The sequence below is a fragment of the Terrapene carolina genome, unplaced genomic scaffold, assembly GCF_002925995.2.
Source record: "Terrapene carolina triunguis isolate 2854851 unplaced genomic scaffold, T_m_triunguis-2.0 Scaffold258, whole genome shotgun sequence".
In the NCBI taxonomy this organism is placed as follows: Eukaryota; Metazoa; Chordata; order Testudines; family Emydidae; genus Terrapene; species Terrapene triunguis.
In genome coordinates, this window is record NW_020664609.1 from 1,666,223 (window position 1) to 1,678,573 (window position 12,351).

The 12,351-nt window shown below is 52.6% G+C and overlaps 1 protein-coding gene across 1 annotated transcript in view; it reads left to right on the forward strand.

Annotated features, from left to right (window-relative positions):
• LOC113407734 overlaps positions 1–8,563 on the forward strand; it is a gene marked incomplete at its 3' end in the record, with an annotated part of 14,318 nt that extends 5,755 nt beyond the window's left edge. Inside the window, exons 2-5 of the mRNA XM_026657650.1 lie at positions 2,828–3,091; positions 5,721–5,888; positions 6,252–6,369; positions 8,303–8,563. Coding sequence (XP_026513435.1) covers positions 2,828–3,091; positions 5,721–5,888; positions 6,252–6,369; positions 8,303–8,563 — 811 coding nt within the window. The remainder of the gene's footprint in view (positions 1–2,827; positions 3,092–5,720; positions 5,889–6,251; positions 6,370–8,302) is intronic.
• Positions 8,564–12,351: the final 3,788 nt, after the last annotated feature.

The following is a 12,351-nucleotide window of genomic DNA, read 5'->3' on the forward strand; positions in this document are numbered from 1 at the left end:
GGATCAGACTCTGATCCATAGTGTCCCTGTTGCTCCTGTCACTGCAGTGTCCAAGGGCTGGAGCTGTAAAGGGGCAAAGGTGCCTAAATCCCAGAATCAGGCCCCCTGGGGTTCACAGAGTTCCCCTCCCCCCGCCCCCCCCCCCCCCGCCGCCGAGCCCCATAGGTGCCTGATCTCACTTGGCACCTTTGTTTGTGCAGTAACAGTTCCTTCGGGATCTATGTTCCTGCCTCTGGGCCTGCGCCCTGCAGCTTCCCGCTAGGTGCCTGGATGCCTGAGCCCCAGAGCGATGCATGGACCTAGGGACTACAGGTGTCCTCCACCTAACTCGTCTGTGGGCCCAATGCGGTGGGTGTGCTCAGGCCGCTTGCTGGATCGGACCCGCACACGGGCTCAGGCAACAGTGTGGGAGGAGCCCAGTGGTTTGGGCATTGCCTGGGGTGTGGGAGACTCCTGGTTCCAGGCCCCCTCTGCCTGCGGGGGAGACAGGATTTGAGCAGGGCTCTGCCACCTCACAGGGTGCCCTAGTCCCTGAGCTGTGGGGTACTCTGCTGTGGGGCCCCCTCCATCACTCCTGTGGGAGTTGTTCCTCTGGGGAGAACTAGAACTGGGCCAGAGAGCAGGGGCGTGAGAACGGCTCTGTAGCTGGGTGGTTGGAGCTTTCACCCGGGAAGTGGGAGACCCTAGGTCCAGTCCCTCTGCTCCACTGACTCTTTAATTTGTTAGCCAGGGAGGAGCAGCGTCAGCAGCCCTGCTTGCCGGATCAGGCCGTCTGATTGTGACTGAAGGGGAGTGAAATGGACAGTGGCTGGTGCTGGCAGGAAGGACGCAGGGCGTTCAGCAGCCGGAGGAGCTGAGGGGAAGAAAAGGGGAGAGCTCTGTCCTCGTTAGATCCGTCTGTTCTTCAGCTCAGACATAAGCCAGGGCAGGGCTGTGCCTGTTGTGTGTGTCCAGCGCCCAGCACGGGGTAGCTCTGGTCTGTAACTGGCAATTACGAACTAGGGAACAAGGCCCCGATCCTGCAAACAGGGGGACTGTTTATTTGGGCATAAGCTTTTGTGGGCTGGAACCCACTTCGTCAGATGCATACACAAAAGCTTATGCTCAAATAAATGCATTAGTCTTTAAGGTGCCACAGGACTCTTAGTTTTTTTCAATGTGCAGTGGCAATCAAGCAAGCTAAGAGAGTGTTGGGAATCATTAGGAAAGAGATTGATAAGACAGAAAATATCATATTGCCTCTTTATAAATCCAAGGTACGCCCACATCTTGAATACTGCATGCAGATGTAGTCATCCCATCTCAAAAATGATATATTGGAATTGGAAAAGGTACAGAAAAGGGCAACAAAAATGATTAGGGGTATGGAATGGCTACTACATGAGGAGAGAGTAGTAAGATTGGAACTTTTCAGCTTGGAAAAGAGACGACTAAGGGGGATATGATGAAAGTCTATAAAATCAAGACTAAAGCTATGTTTTTTTTCCACAGAGGTCGTGGAAATCACGGAATCTGTGACTTCCAGCAAACTCCATGACTTCAGCCTGTGGTGGCTGGAAGCTGTGGGGTCCCCCTGCCACCTGTAGGAGCCGGGAGCGGCGGGGGGGGGGCTCCGTGGGCTGTGGGGGAAGCAACCACTCCCAGTTGCCGTGGGCGGCAGGGGGACCCGGAGCTCTGAGTGGCCCGCAGTTGCCTAGCCCCTGCAGGCGGTGTGTGGGCCACGCAGCTGAGCTCTCCATTTTGCCATGGATATTTTTAGTAAAAGTCATGGATAGGTCATGGGCTTCCGTGAGCTTTTCTTTGTTGCCTGTGACCTGTCCAGGACTTCTACTAAAAATATCCATGACAAAATCATAGTCGTCTTCATGACTGGTATGGAGAAAGTGAATACCGAAGTGTTATTTACCCCTTCACGTAACACAAGAACTAGGGGTCACCCAAGGAAATTAATAGGCAGCAGGTCTAAAACAAACAAAAGGAAGTATTTCTTCACACAACGCACAGTCAGCCTGTGAAACTCCTTGCCAGAAGATGTTGTGAAGGTCAAGACTATAACATGATTCAAAAAAGAACTAGCTAAATTCATGGAGGATAGGTCCATCAGTGGCTATTAGCCATAATGGGCAGGGATGGTGTCTCTAGCCTCTGTTTGCCAGAAGCTGGGAATGGGCAACAGGGGATGGATCTCTTGATGATTACCTGTTCTGTTCATTCCCTCTGGGGCACCTGGCATTGGCCACTGTCGGAAGACAGGATACTGGGCTAGATGGACCTTTGGTCTGACCCATTATGGCCGTTCTTGTGTTCTGAATAAATTATAGTAAAATGTATGCACAGCCGGTGTCCTGACTCCCACCTGTAGCTTGGACACATCCCTCTGCCCACCTTGACTTCCCCAGCTTCAGCTCCTGCATCTCCTGTCCCCCAGTCCTCCTGCCCCACCCTCTCCCATAACACCCCCTTCCTTTTCCCCACACCGCACTCCAGCACTGCCCCTCCTCCTGGGCCCCCTTTCCTTCTTCACACTCCCCTGTACCCCCAATACACTCTCCCCATATGCTCCCCTACTCCTCACACATGATCAAGCCCCCCTGTACCTCCCCACCCCGTCCCCTTCTCACTCCCCCTCCAGCCCTGCCTCCCCTTCTCCTTCTACCCCACCATCGCTTTCTCCCCGGTCGGGCCGTTCTGTGAGCCCTTTCCCAGGTCTCCCTCCCACAGGAGCGCTCCTGAGGGCTGGCGTCACCTCTTGTGAATTGCCAGGGGCTCCCTGGCAGGGTCTGGTTGGGTCTGACTCCCCCATCTCTCCCCCCCACCCCCCTTTCAGGCTTGCACTCCAGGCGCGTATTGGACACGGTGGTGTCGGAGCCCAGCCCAGGGCTGCCCTGGTACAGCCGTGTTGTGTATGTGGACGATCAGGTCATCTACGTCTACACCAGCGGGATGCAGAAGGCGGAGCCTCGCACAGCGTGGATGGCGCAGAACGAGGGTCCAGAGTTCTGGGACGAGAGGACCTGGTGGGCACAGCGCCATCAGAAATGGTTCAAAGCGAGTTTGAACACCCTGGGTCAGCTCTACAACCAGAGCGAGGGTGAGTGAAGGACCCGACCCGACCTAGGGACGTAGGGACATGGGGGTGGGGGGGAAAACACGTGGTTGATGTAAACAAGGTGAAGGGACACAGGGATGCATGTTGGGGATTGGGGGAGGGGACAGCCCTCAGGCGTTTTGTCGCTGGAGTCAGTGTGAATGTGGGGGACAAAGGGACATGGGAAGGGGCTGCAGGATGGAGGGTCCGCAGGATGGAGGTTCCATGCGAAAGACATTTTTGACACCCTCCAAAGTGGGACTCTCATACTGTTCCCTCCCCAAACACCCCAGATTTCTGCTACCAATCCCACTTGCAGTTGCCTCTGCTGCCCTTTAGGGGACCCCCTGCCGCTCATGTGTGGTTATTTCCCAGGCATAGTGGCAGAGGTGCGAAAGCCAGAAGTTACTATCAGACCTGGCTAGTCTGATCTCCTGGTCACTGAGGCCGGAGGATCGCACCCAGTGATTCCTGCATGGAGGGGTTTGTTCCTCCCAGCTACGACAGTGATGCTGTCAGACCCTATAGCTAGAACAGGGCTCTGAGACGTCTTGTCTCAATTCCCAGACACCGAGTGATGGGGAATCCCAATATCGACAGCCCCAAATGTTCAGAGACAAGTCAGGCCCCAAAAATCCTGAGTTTGCCTTAAATGTCATGAGGATTTTGGGAATAATATTGGAGCTTATTTTTATTTGCCCTCTGGTTTGAGCCTTTAGGGAACAAATTTCTGGGGTTTTCCCTGTTCCTAGAAGGACTAGAAGTTACTGCTGTAAGAAAAGAGAGCTGAGACTCTCCTCTAATCCCATAAATCCAGGAACTGGGGATTTAATAAAACCACCCCCCAAAAAAAATTAGAACTGGAAGGGACCCTGAAAAGTCATTGAGTCCAGCCCCTTGCCTTCACTAGAAGGACCAAGTACTGATTTTGCCCCCTATCCCTAAGTGGCCCCCTCAAGGATTGAACTCACAACCCTGGGTTAAGCAGGCCAATGCACAAACCACTGAGCTCCCCCTCCCAATATCATCATGAGACGCACAGTAAAGTCACAAAAGTGGGCAGTGCTGCATTCACTCCAGCCCTGGGGAGAATCTGCTCACCAGTGAGCCTCCTTCATTGTTTGTTTTGTCTTATTTCCAGAGTGAGTTTATCTAAGGTCAGACTCCTCTTTGCTTTGCAGAGTGAGGGTCTGACATCGACTTGGGCTGGAGAGTTAGTTAGAGAATCAGCCCCTGCAACGTGCAGAGACTCCCGGGCTTCCTTACTTCTGGCAGCACAAACCCCAGCACGTGTCCCCTGGTTGGAGCCCCTGGGGTCAGGCAGGTTCCCCTGCACGCTATCGATAGATGTGTAAAGAGCTGTTCTTCCTGCTCGGTCCCCAGTGTGTGGGGCTGTAGCCACCTGGCCAGGCCCCCGATTGGGCTGTCTCACTTGGCTTGGTGATGATCCATAAGTGTTCAGTGCCTGGCACTGCTGAACTGTCCCTGGCAGGTGAGGGTCTCTCTGATGTAATTGCTCTGCCCTTCCTGATAGGGGACTGGCGAGTGAAAATCCCTGATTCCCCCGTGTCAGTGGTACTAGCCTGTCACATTGGTCCTCACCCAGGAGTGTCCCCAGCCCCTTGTTCTAACACCCCCCCTCCTGCCCAATCCCTCCTGTCTCCCAGCACTGGGACAGCAGCAATGAGAACTAATTCCTGTCCTGCCCTGAACACCTGGGTTCCTGGCGGCCCTGCCCCAGGACTAAGCGACAGGGCAGAGGGTTGCCAAGTGTCTGCCCCCCTAGCCCACCCCCTCTGTAGCTAGTTTAACCCTCTCGTGACTAGTCTCACCCATTGGTCCCCTGTTGCTGAGCCTGTCCAGCCTGACCTGCTCACACGGACACTGGCCTCTCCAGTGCTGAGAGAGGGGCTCCGCTCGCCCGCCCCTAAGCCTGCGCTGGGGAGCTGCTGTTCTGTCCCCGCTGCCCCCTCCTGCTTCCTCCCCCCATTTGCCCCCTCCTTGCAGTCCTGGGGCTGCCAGCTTGCTGGAGACTGTCCTGAGTCTTGCACCTTGGCCACCAACAGTGTTCCCCTCTCTAGCTGCGTCTGCCCCCAACATGGGGGAATTCGGGGTCTTGTCCCTCTGAGATGACATCCGTGCCCCCACCCTGCTCATCCCTGTGGAGTGCAGAATGGAGGAGAAGAGAGGTGGGTGGGGAGGCCTGTCCCACCCCACTCCTCTCGGGTGCCTGGCTTGGGATCTCTGCGTGTTCTGTGACCAGCCGCCCCGCACCTCTCAAGAGTCTCAGTGGTTCTCTCGTTACACCATCCCTTTTCCACGCAGTTGTTTTCTCACTTTTTGACTTTAGTTGATTGGTATAAATAGTTAGTTGGACTCTCATAGCAGAGTTTCTTCTGCTCCTGCAACTGAGCATGCCTCGGTCTCTGGGCTTCAAACCCGGTGTCTCCTGCGGCAAGCCCATGCCTTTGAGCAACCTGCACTCTAGCTGTCTAAAGTGCTTGGGTGAGACCCCTATTGCGGATCGCTGTCAGCTCTGCCACCAGTTCAGTGCAGGGGAGTGCAACCTGTGTCTGGCTACTCCTCTGCCCCTGCTCCGCAGGCAATACCATTGACTCCGCCCTGTTCACAGGCTCTGTTGAGTCCAGTACCCGACCAGCCGCCAGCACCAGAGGGGCAGTGAGGCACCAGCAGGGTTGCGGTACCATCCATCCTGGAGGTGTTTGTTGTGGCCAGGGACTTGCTGGCATGTTCGCTACCACCGTTGCTGGCTGTACAACAGTTGGTGTCAGCAGTGCAGGCAAGCAGAAGGGAGCATGATGCCCCGAGCTCCCATTTGGTACCAGGCCCCTTGCTCTCTTATGTTGAAGCAGGCTTCCCCATCTTAGCACCGATCCCTGGATCCTCAGCACCGTCCCTTGGAGCCGACGGGTACCACACACCCCTCGTCCCCACAAGATGACTCATCATCCAAGTTGGAGTTTGAATCTTGCACCCAGCCAAGGGACTGGTACCAGTACCCCACCAATCAGCCCTATGCAATGGTGGATCCCGGGATTGGGGGTCCTCCGATCGCCTGGCCCAGTGGGCAATGGTCCATGCAGATGTAATGGCCTTTTCGGAACCCCTGGGGTTTTCCTCTGCTGCCTGTACCCCCGTCTAGGTGCTCCTACTCAGTGGTGTCTGAGAGAAGGCTTCCTCTGTTACACCAAACAGCAGCTGATCCTGACTACGATATTGAGCCAGGTACAGACTCTCAGAACCTGGAGCGACAGGATCCGGTTGGTGCAGAAGGAGAGGAGAAAGGTCCCATGCTGGTGCAGACTGCCTCCTCCACCCCAGAAGAGGCAGGGGTGGGTGTTTCACCTCCCCAGGACATTTCAAGGCTCACCAGGAGTTATGGAAGAAAGTGGCCTTGAACTTAGGGCTGGAAGTGGAGGTAGTTAAAAAGTCTTCCAACAGCCTGGTCAACATCTGGACTGCAGTGGCCCTGTCGAAGGTAGCTCTGCCTCTCAATGAGGCCATCATAGGTCCAGTTAAAACCTGTGGCAGACCCCTTCCTCACTGCCCCCCACATCAAGGAAGGCAGATAGGAAGTACTATGTCTCCACCAAAGGGTAGGAGTACATATGTTCCCAACCCTCTCCTGGATCCTTGGTGGCCTCGGCAGCCAATGAGAGGGAAAGGCCAGGGTTGTAAGGGGCAACCCCCAAGTCAAAAGAATCAAAAAAGCAAGACCATTTTGGTAGGAAAATGTATTTTACCGTTGGACTACAGCTCCAGCCAGCAGGTCATTGGGTGCTGAGTATGGTGGAGGAGGGTTATACACTTCAGTTCGTTTCCATGCCTCCCTCCTACCCCCCATCCCTGTCCCTCTTCAGGGACCCTTTTCATGAGCAATATTTAGCCCAGGAGGTGCAAGCCATTCTCTGGGTAGGAGCGGTGGGGGAGGTGCCTCGGAATTTAAAAGGGAAAGGGTTTCACTCCCGTTATTCCTGTGATGGGTTCGGTCACAGAGATCCCCTTGGGACTGTCACTGATATGCTGAAATAATCTCTGAGCAGGTTTTCCCTGCCAGCTTGGGAATTCCAGAACCCTGTCTGGTTGAGCCAGACATGGTAGCCTGTTTACATAGACCCAGGGTCTGGGCCACGTTCCCAAAGCTGCAGGCTTTAGCTGAAAACTGCTCAGCAGGTTACCTGTCTCCAGCACCCAGACACCCAGTTCCCAATGGGATCCAAACCCCAAATAAATCTGTTTTACTCTGTATAATGCGTATACAGGGTAAATTCATAAATTGTCCGCCCCCTATAAGACTGATATAGAGATATGCACAGCTGTTTGCTCCCACAGGTATTAATCACTTACTCTGGGTTTATTAAAAAACAAAAGTGATCTTATTAAGTATAAAAAGTAGGATTTAAGTGATTTCAAGTAATAACAAACAGAACAAAGTAAGTCACAGAGCAAAATGAAACAAAACACGCAAGTCTAAGCTTAATACGTTAAGAAACTGATTACAGGAAATATTTCACCCTCAAAGATGTTCCAATAAGTTTACTTCACAGACTGGACTCTTTCCTAGTCTGGGCCCAATCCTTTCCCCTGGTACAGTCTTTGTTAGATCCAGCAGAGATCTCAGGCGATAAGTAGGGGTTTTTTCATGACTGGCACCCCCTTTTTTATAACTTTGGCACAAGGCGGGAATCTTGTGTCTCTCTGGGTCCCTGCCCCTCCTGCTAAATGGAAAAGTACCAGATTTAAGATGGATTTCACTACCAGGTGACATGGTCACATGTCTCTGAGACCTCTAGTCTCCAGCCCTCCTGGGTTGCTACCCCCCCCCCCCCACACACACACACAGGAAGGCTTTCAGGTAAATAAACCACGTACCATCAATTGTCTTAATCAGTGGGAGCGATCAAGTTCCTAATGCCCCATTGATGTCCCTCACCTGGTGTGACTACAACAGTGATAGAAGTTTATCTTATTTCCCCAACTCCAGACATAGAAATAATACATGCAAACAAATAGGATGAATACACTCAGTAGATTACAAGCTTTCTAATGCCATCATACAAGAGACCTTTTGCATAAAACATATTCCAGTTACATCATATTCACATTCATAAGCATATTTCCATAAAGCGTATGGAGTGCAACGTCACAATTCCTTAATCCTGAGTGCCAAAGGGGGTCTCTGACCCATTCTAGACCTGCAGCACCTCAAAGGCTGAAGCTGTGCATTGTCTCCCTGGCCTCCATCATTCCTTCCCTGGATCCAGGGGATGGGTACGCCGCCCTTGATTTGAAAGATGCCTATTTCCACATCTCTATTTTCCGAGGCCACAGAAGGTTTCTCAGGATCATTGTGAACCAGGCTCATTACCAGTTTACCATCCTCCCATTCAGCCTGTCAGCAGCCAAATGGGTCTTTATGAAATGCATGGTAATAGCGGCAGCCTACCTGAGAAGGTGAGGGGTGCAGGTGTATCCATACCTCAATGACTGGCTGGTCAAGGGCCAGTCCAAGTCCTAGGTAAAAGCCAGCATCCACCTTGTACAAGCAACCTTTCGAGCACTGGGCCTGCTGATAAACAACCAGAAGTCAACACTCATCCCAATTCAGAGGATAGAGTTTATCGGAACAGTGCTCGATTCTACCCAGGCCAGGGCCTTCCTCCCAGAAGCCCACTTCCAATCAGTGTTGTCACAGGTCAAGGCCCACTCAGGCTGTTGGGTCACATGGCCTCGTGCATATACGTGGTGTAGTATGCGAGGTTGCACCTCAGACCCCTTCAGGCTTGGCTGGCCTCAGCATACCGTCCAAACAGCCATCATTTGGACTCAGTGCTCGGACAGATCCCTGGTTGGTAGGCTTGGATGTTCCTTTGTCAGGCCCCAACCCTCGGTATCCCTAATGTTGGATGCATCCAAGCTCGGTTGGGGGCCCATCTCGGGCACCTCAGGACACAAGGTCAGTGGTCCCAGCAGGAACTCTTGCTACGGATAAACGTCAGAGAGCTCAGGGTGGTACGCCTAGCACATCAGGTGTTCTTACCCCACATCGCAAGCAAGGTGATGCGAGTTCTTACGGACAACATGGCAGCCATATTTTACATCAGCCGGCAGAGAGCAGCCTGCTCTGCTCCCCCTGCGTCAGGGGGCCATTTGCTTGTGGGAGTTCTGTATAAAGCACTCGATCCACCTCGAAGCTTCTCACCTTTCGGGAGCCCAGAATGAGCTGGCAGATCAGCTCTTCTCACCACAAATACTCCCTATGCCCCGACATAGCAAGGACCATTTTCCAGTGGTGGGTTACTCCCCTCGTAGACCTGTTCACAACCAGACAGAACAGGAAATGTCAGCAGTTCTGCTGTCTGCGTGACTGCGACCCGGGCTCGCTCACAGACGCCTTCTTACTCCAGAAAGCATCTGTTCTGCACCTTTCCCCCCATACTTTTTGTGCACAAGGTCTTTGCTGAACATCAAGGGCAAAGGTTATTCTCATAGCCTCAGCCTGCCATGTCAGCACTAGTTTGGCTTATTTCTAGACCTGTCAGTAGCAACTCCAATGCTCTTCCCTCCCCTTCTGGACCTGATCTCGCAAGATCATGGCCAAATGCTCCATCTGCCTAACAGCTCCACGGTTAAACCTGCAGAACGGGCCTATTCAGAGCAGGTCTGCTAGGTCTTGTTAGGCAGTAGGAAACCATCTACCAGAGCTACTTACCTCGCCAAGTGGAAGTGTTTCTCCTTTGGTCTACCCAGCAGGGCCTCTCACCCAGGTGCCAGAACCTCCCTATGAGTGGGGAGCCACCAGTGCTGAAACTGTGACTCCGCCTCTTCCCCTAATGCCCCCCCACTCCACCTCTTCTCCTGAGGCTCCGCCCCCTCCCCCCCAGCTCTCACCTAAAGTGGCAGGGCCATGGTCCCCCTGTTCCGGCACCCCTGCCTCTCACCCACTGAGTCATCTCTCAGATGAAGCAGATACTCCAGAACAAGTCTGGAAACAGCCAGGTCTAGCGATTTCACCTGTTAAGGTACACCTAGCAGCCATCTCAGCATTCTACCCCCTGCTGGGTGGTCGATCAGTTTTTTCACATGAAATGTCCATTCACTTCCTCAAAGGCTATACTCGCAAATCTGGGAACCCATCTGTGTAAACGAGGGAGGATAGCACCCTTGTGTAACTCCCCAACCATATTCAGTTAGCTGTAGAATCCTCCTTAGCAGCTGTACCCTAACTGCCTTACCTGTAAACGGTTAAGAGATAAACTTAAAATGAGTTGGCACTTGACCAGGGGAACCAATAAGAAAGCTGAACCTTTTCAAATTGGGAAAAACTGCTGGGTGTGTGGGTCTTTTGTTCTATATAGAAAGGACTACACAGAAAGTTGATCCGTAAATTCACACAGCTCTTTGTGGCAGTAGCTGATAGGATGAAAGCCCTACCCATTTCGGCTCAGAGAATTTCATCCTGGATCACATTGTGCATTCACATGTGGTACAAGCAGGTAGGTGTCCCACCACCTGCCTTCCTGACGGCCCATTCTGTGAGAGCACAAACTTCCTCAGTGGTGTTCATGGCCCAGGCCCGATCCAGGACATTTGCAGAGAGGCGACCTGGGCGTCAGACACTTTTTCTTCCAACTACGCTATCAACCAGCAAGCTAGACATGCACTGGGTTTGGTTGGGCAGTGTTGTAATCCACGTGTCTGTTGCCGGCCCAAAGGGCCCGAGGGGGCAACAGCGGGGTTCGTTGCCCGGTGTGCTTCGCACCAATGAACACACTGAGGTGGAGAAGCAATCCAAATTTATTCAAGAGCTCTGAATAAGCACTAGGAGACCAGCATGTCTCAAATCAAGTGCAACAAATACAAACAAGTTTCCCATTTTATACTCCAAGCTGTTTGTGTGCAAGCCTTTGTTCTGTTACTCCCTCTTACCCCTCCTCCGCCTCCCTCCTCGAGCAGTTACAGTTAGAAAAATTCCCATTCACATGCTTATCTTTGACCTTGCAAGCTCTACGCAGTAGGCCTTTCCCTTCCCCCTTTCCCCCGCATTATCATTACCGTTTTTGTTAGTGCGAGCAAAACTGCAGCTGTCTGCTAGAAAAAAGCTGACCATTACATATTCTGCTTCAGCATAGGCTATTAGCATGAAAGTAGGTGAAAGTTCACAAGATGGAGTTACTGTGGCTCACTTAGACCCAGAGCAGGGAGGTTTCATCGGCACTTATGGCCTTCCATCCCCCCGAGATACCTGGTAGCTATGCCTAGTGACACCAACATGTCCATGAACTTGGGAGTCACCGAACATGGAATGGATATGTGCAAGTATTTGAAGAAGAAAAAATGGTTACTACCCTTTCTGTAACTGTTATTGTTTGAGATGTGTTGCACACGTCCATTCCACGAGCCACCGTCCTACCCCTCTGTTGGAGTTGCTGGCAAGAAGGAACTGAGAGGTACGGGGTCAACCAGTCCCCTTGCACCGCAACATAAGAGTGCTGCACTAGAGGGCACTAGAGCCGGCCTGACGGGTATCACTGAGGGAAAAGTTTCTGGCGACTGTGTATGGGGCACGCACACTTAGTGTGGAATGGACGTGTGCAACACATCTCTAAGAACAACCGTTACAGGAAGGTTAGTAACTGGCTTTTGTCCAAACCTGTGGCATTGTTCAGGGACACAGCTTAGTGGGCTTGGGTCTCAGCTATGGCTGTGACACCAAATTGTATTTTAATGCCTTGGCCTACATTTTTCCAGAAGCGATTAGTGATTTTTGGGTGTCTGATATGCAGAGGCCGGGTGCTCCCACTTTCTGATCAGGCCCCTTTAAAAGGTTTCTGTTGGGCACCCAAAATCACTAGTCATTGCTGAAAATCTAGACATTTACCTCAATGTATCTAATGCAGGGTGGGGGAGGGGTGAAAATATTTGGGACCCTGTGTGGATTATTTTTATGCCCCCACATTCTGCCCTGGTTGCCAAGCTAGGGGTCTGATCCGTTCCCCACACGTTTGTCTTCCTCGTGTTCCGCACAGTGTTCTCTGTTCACCACAGCCTCCCTCCCTCTTCCCTAAATTCTCCTTCCTGTCCCCATCCCCACATCCCCCTCTCCCCCCCACCCCCTAGTCTCCCTCCTTGCCTCCTGTCAGCCCAGGGGTGGCTGTATTAACTGTGTCAGTTCTTGGTTGTGTGCGAGATGGTGGCCGTTGTTGTGAAGATTAGCCTGGCTGTAGGAAAATGGTGGCCAG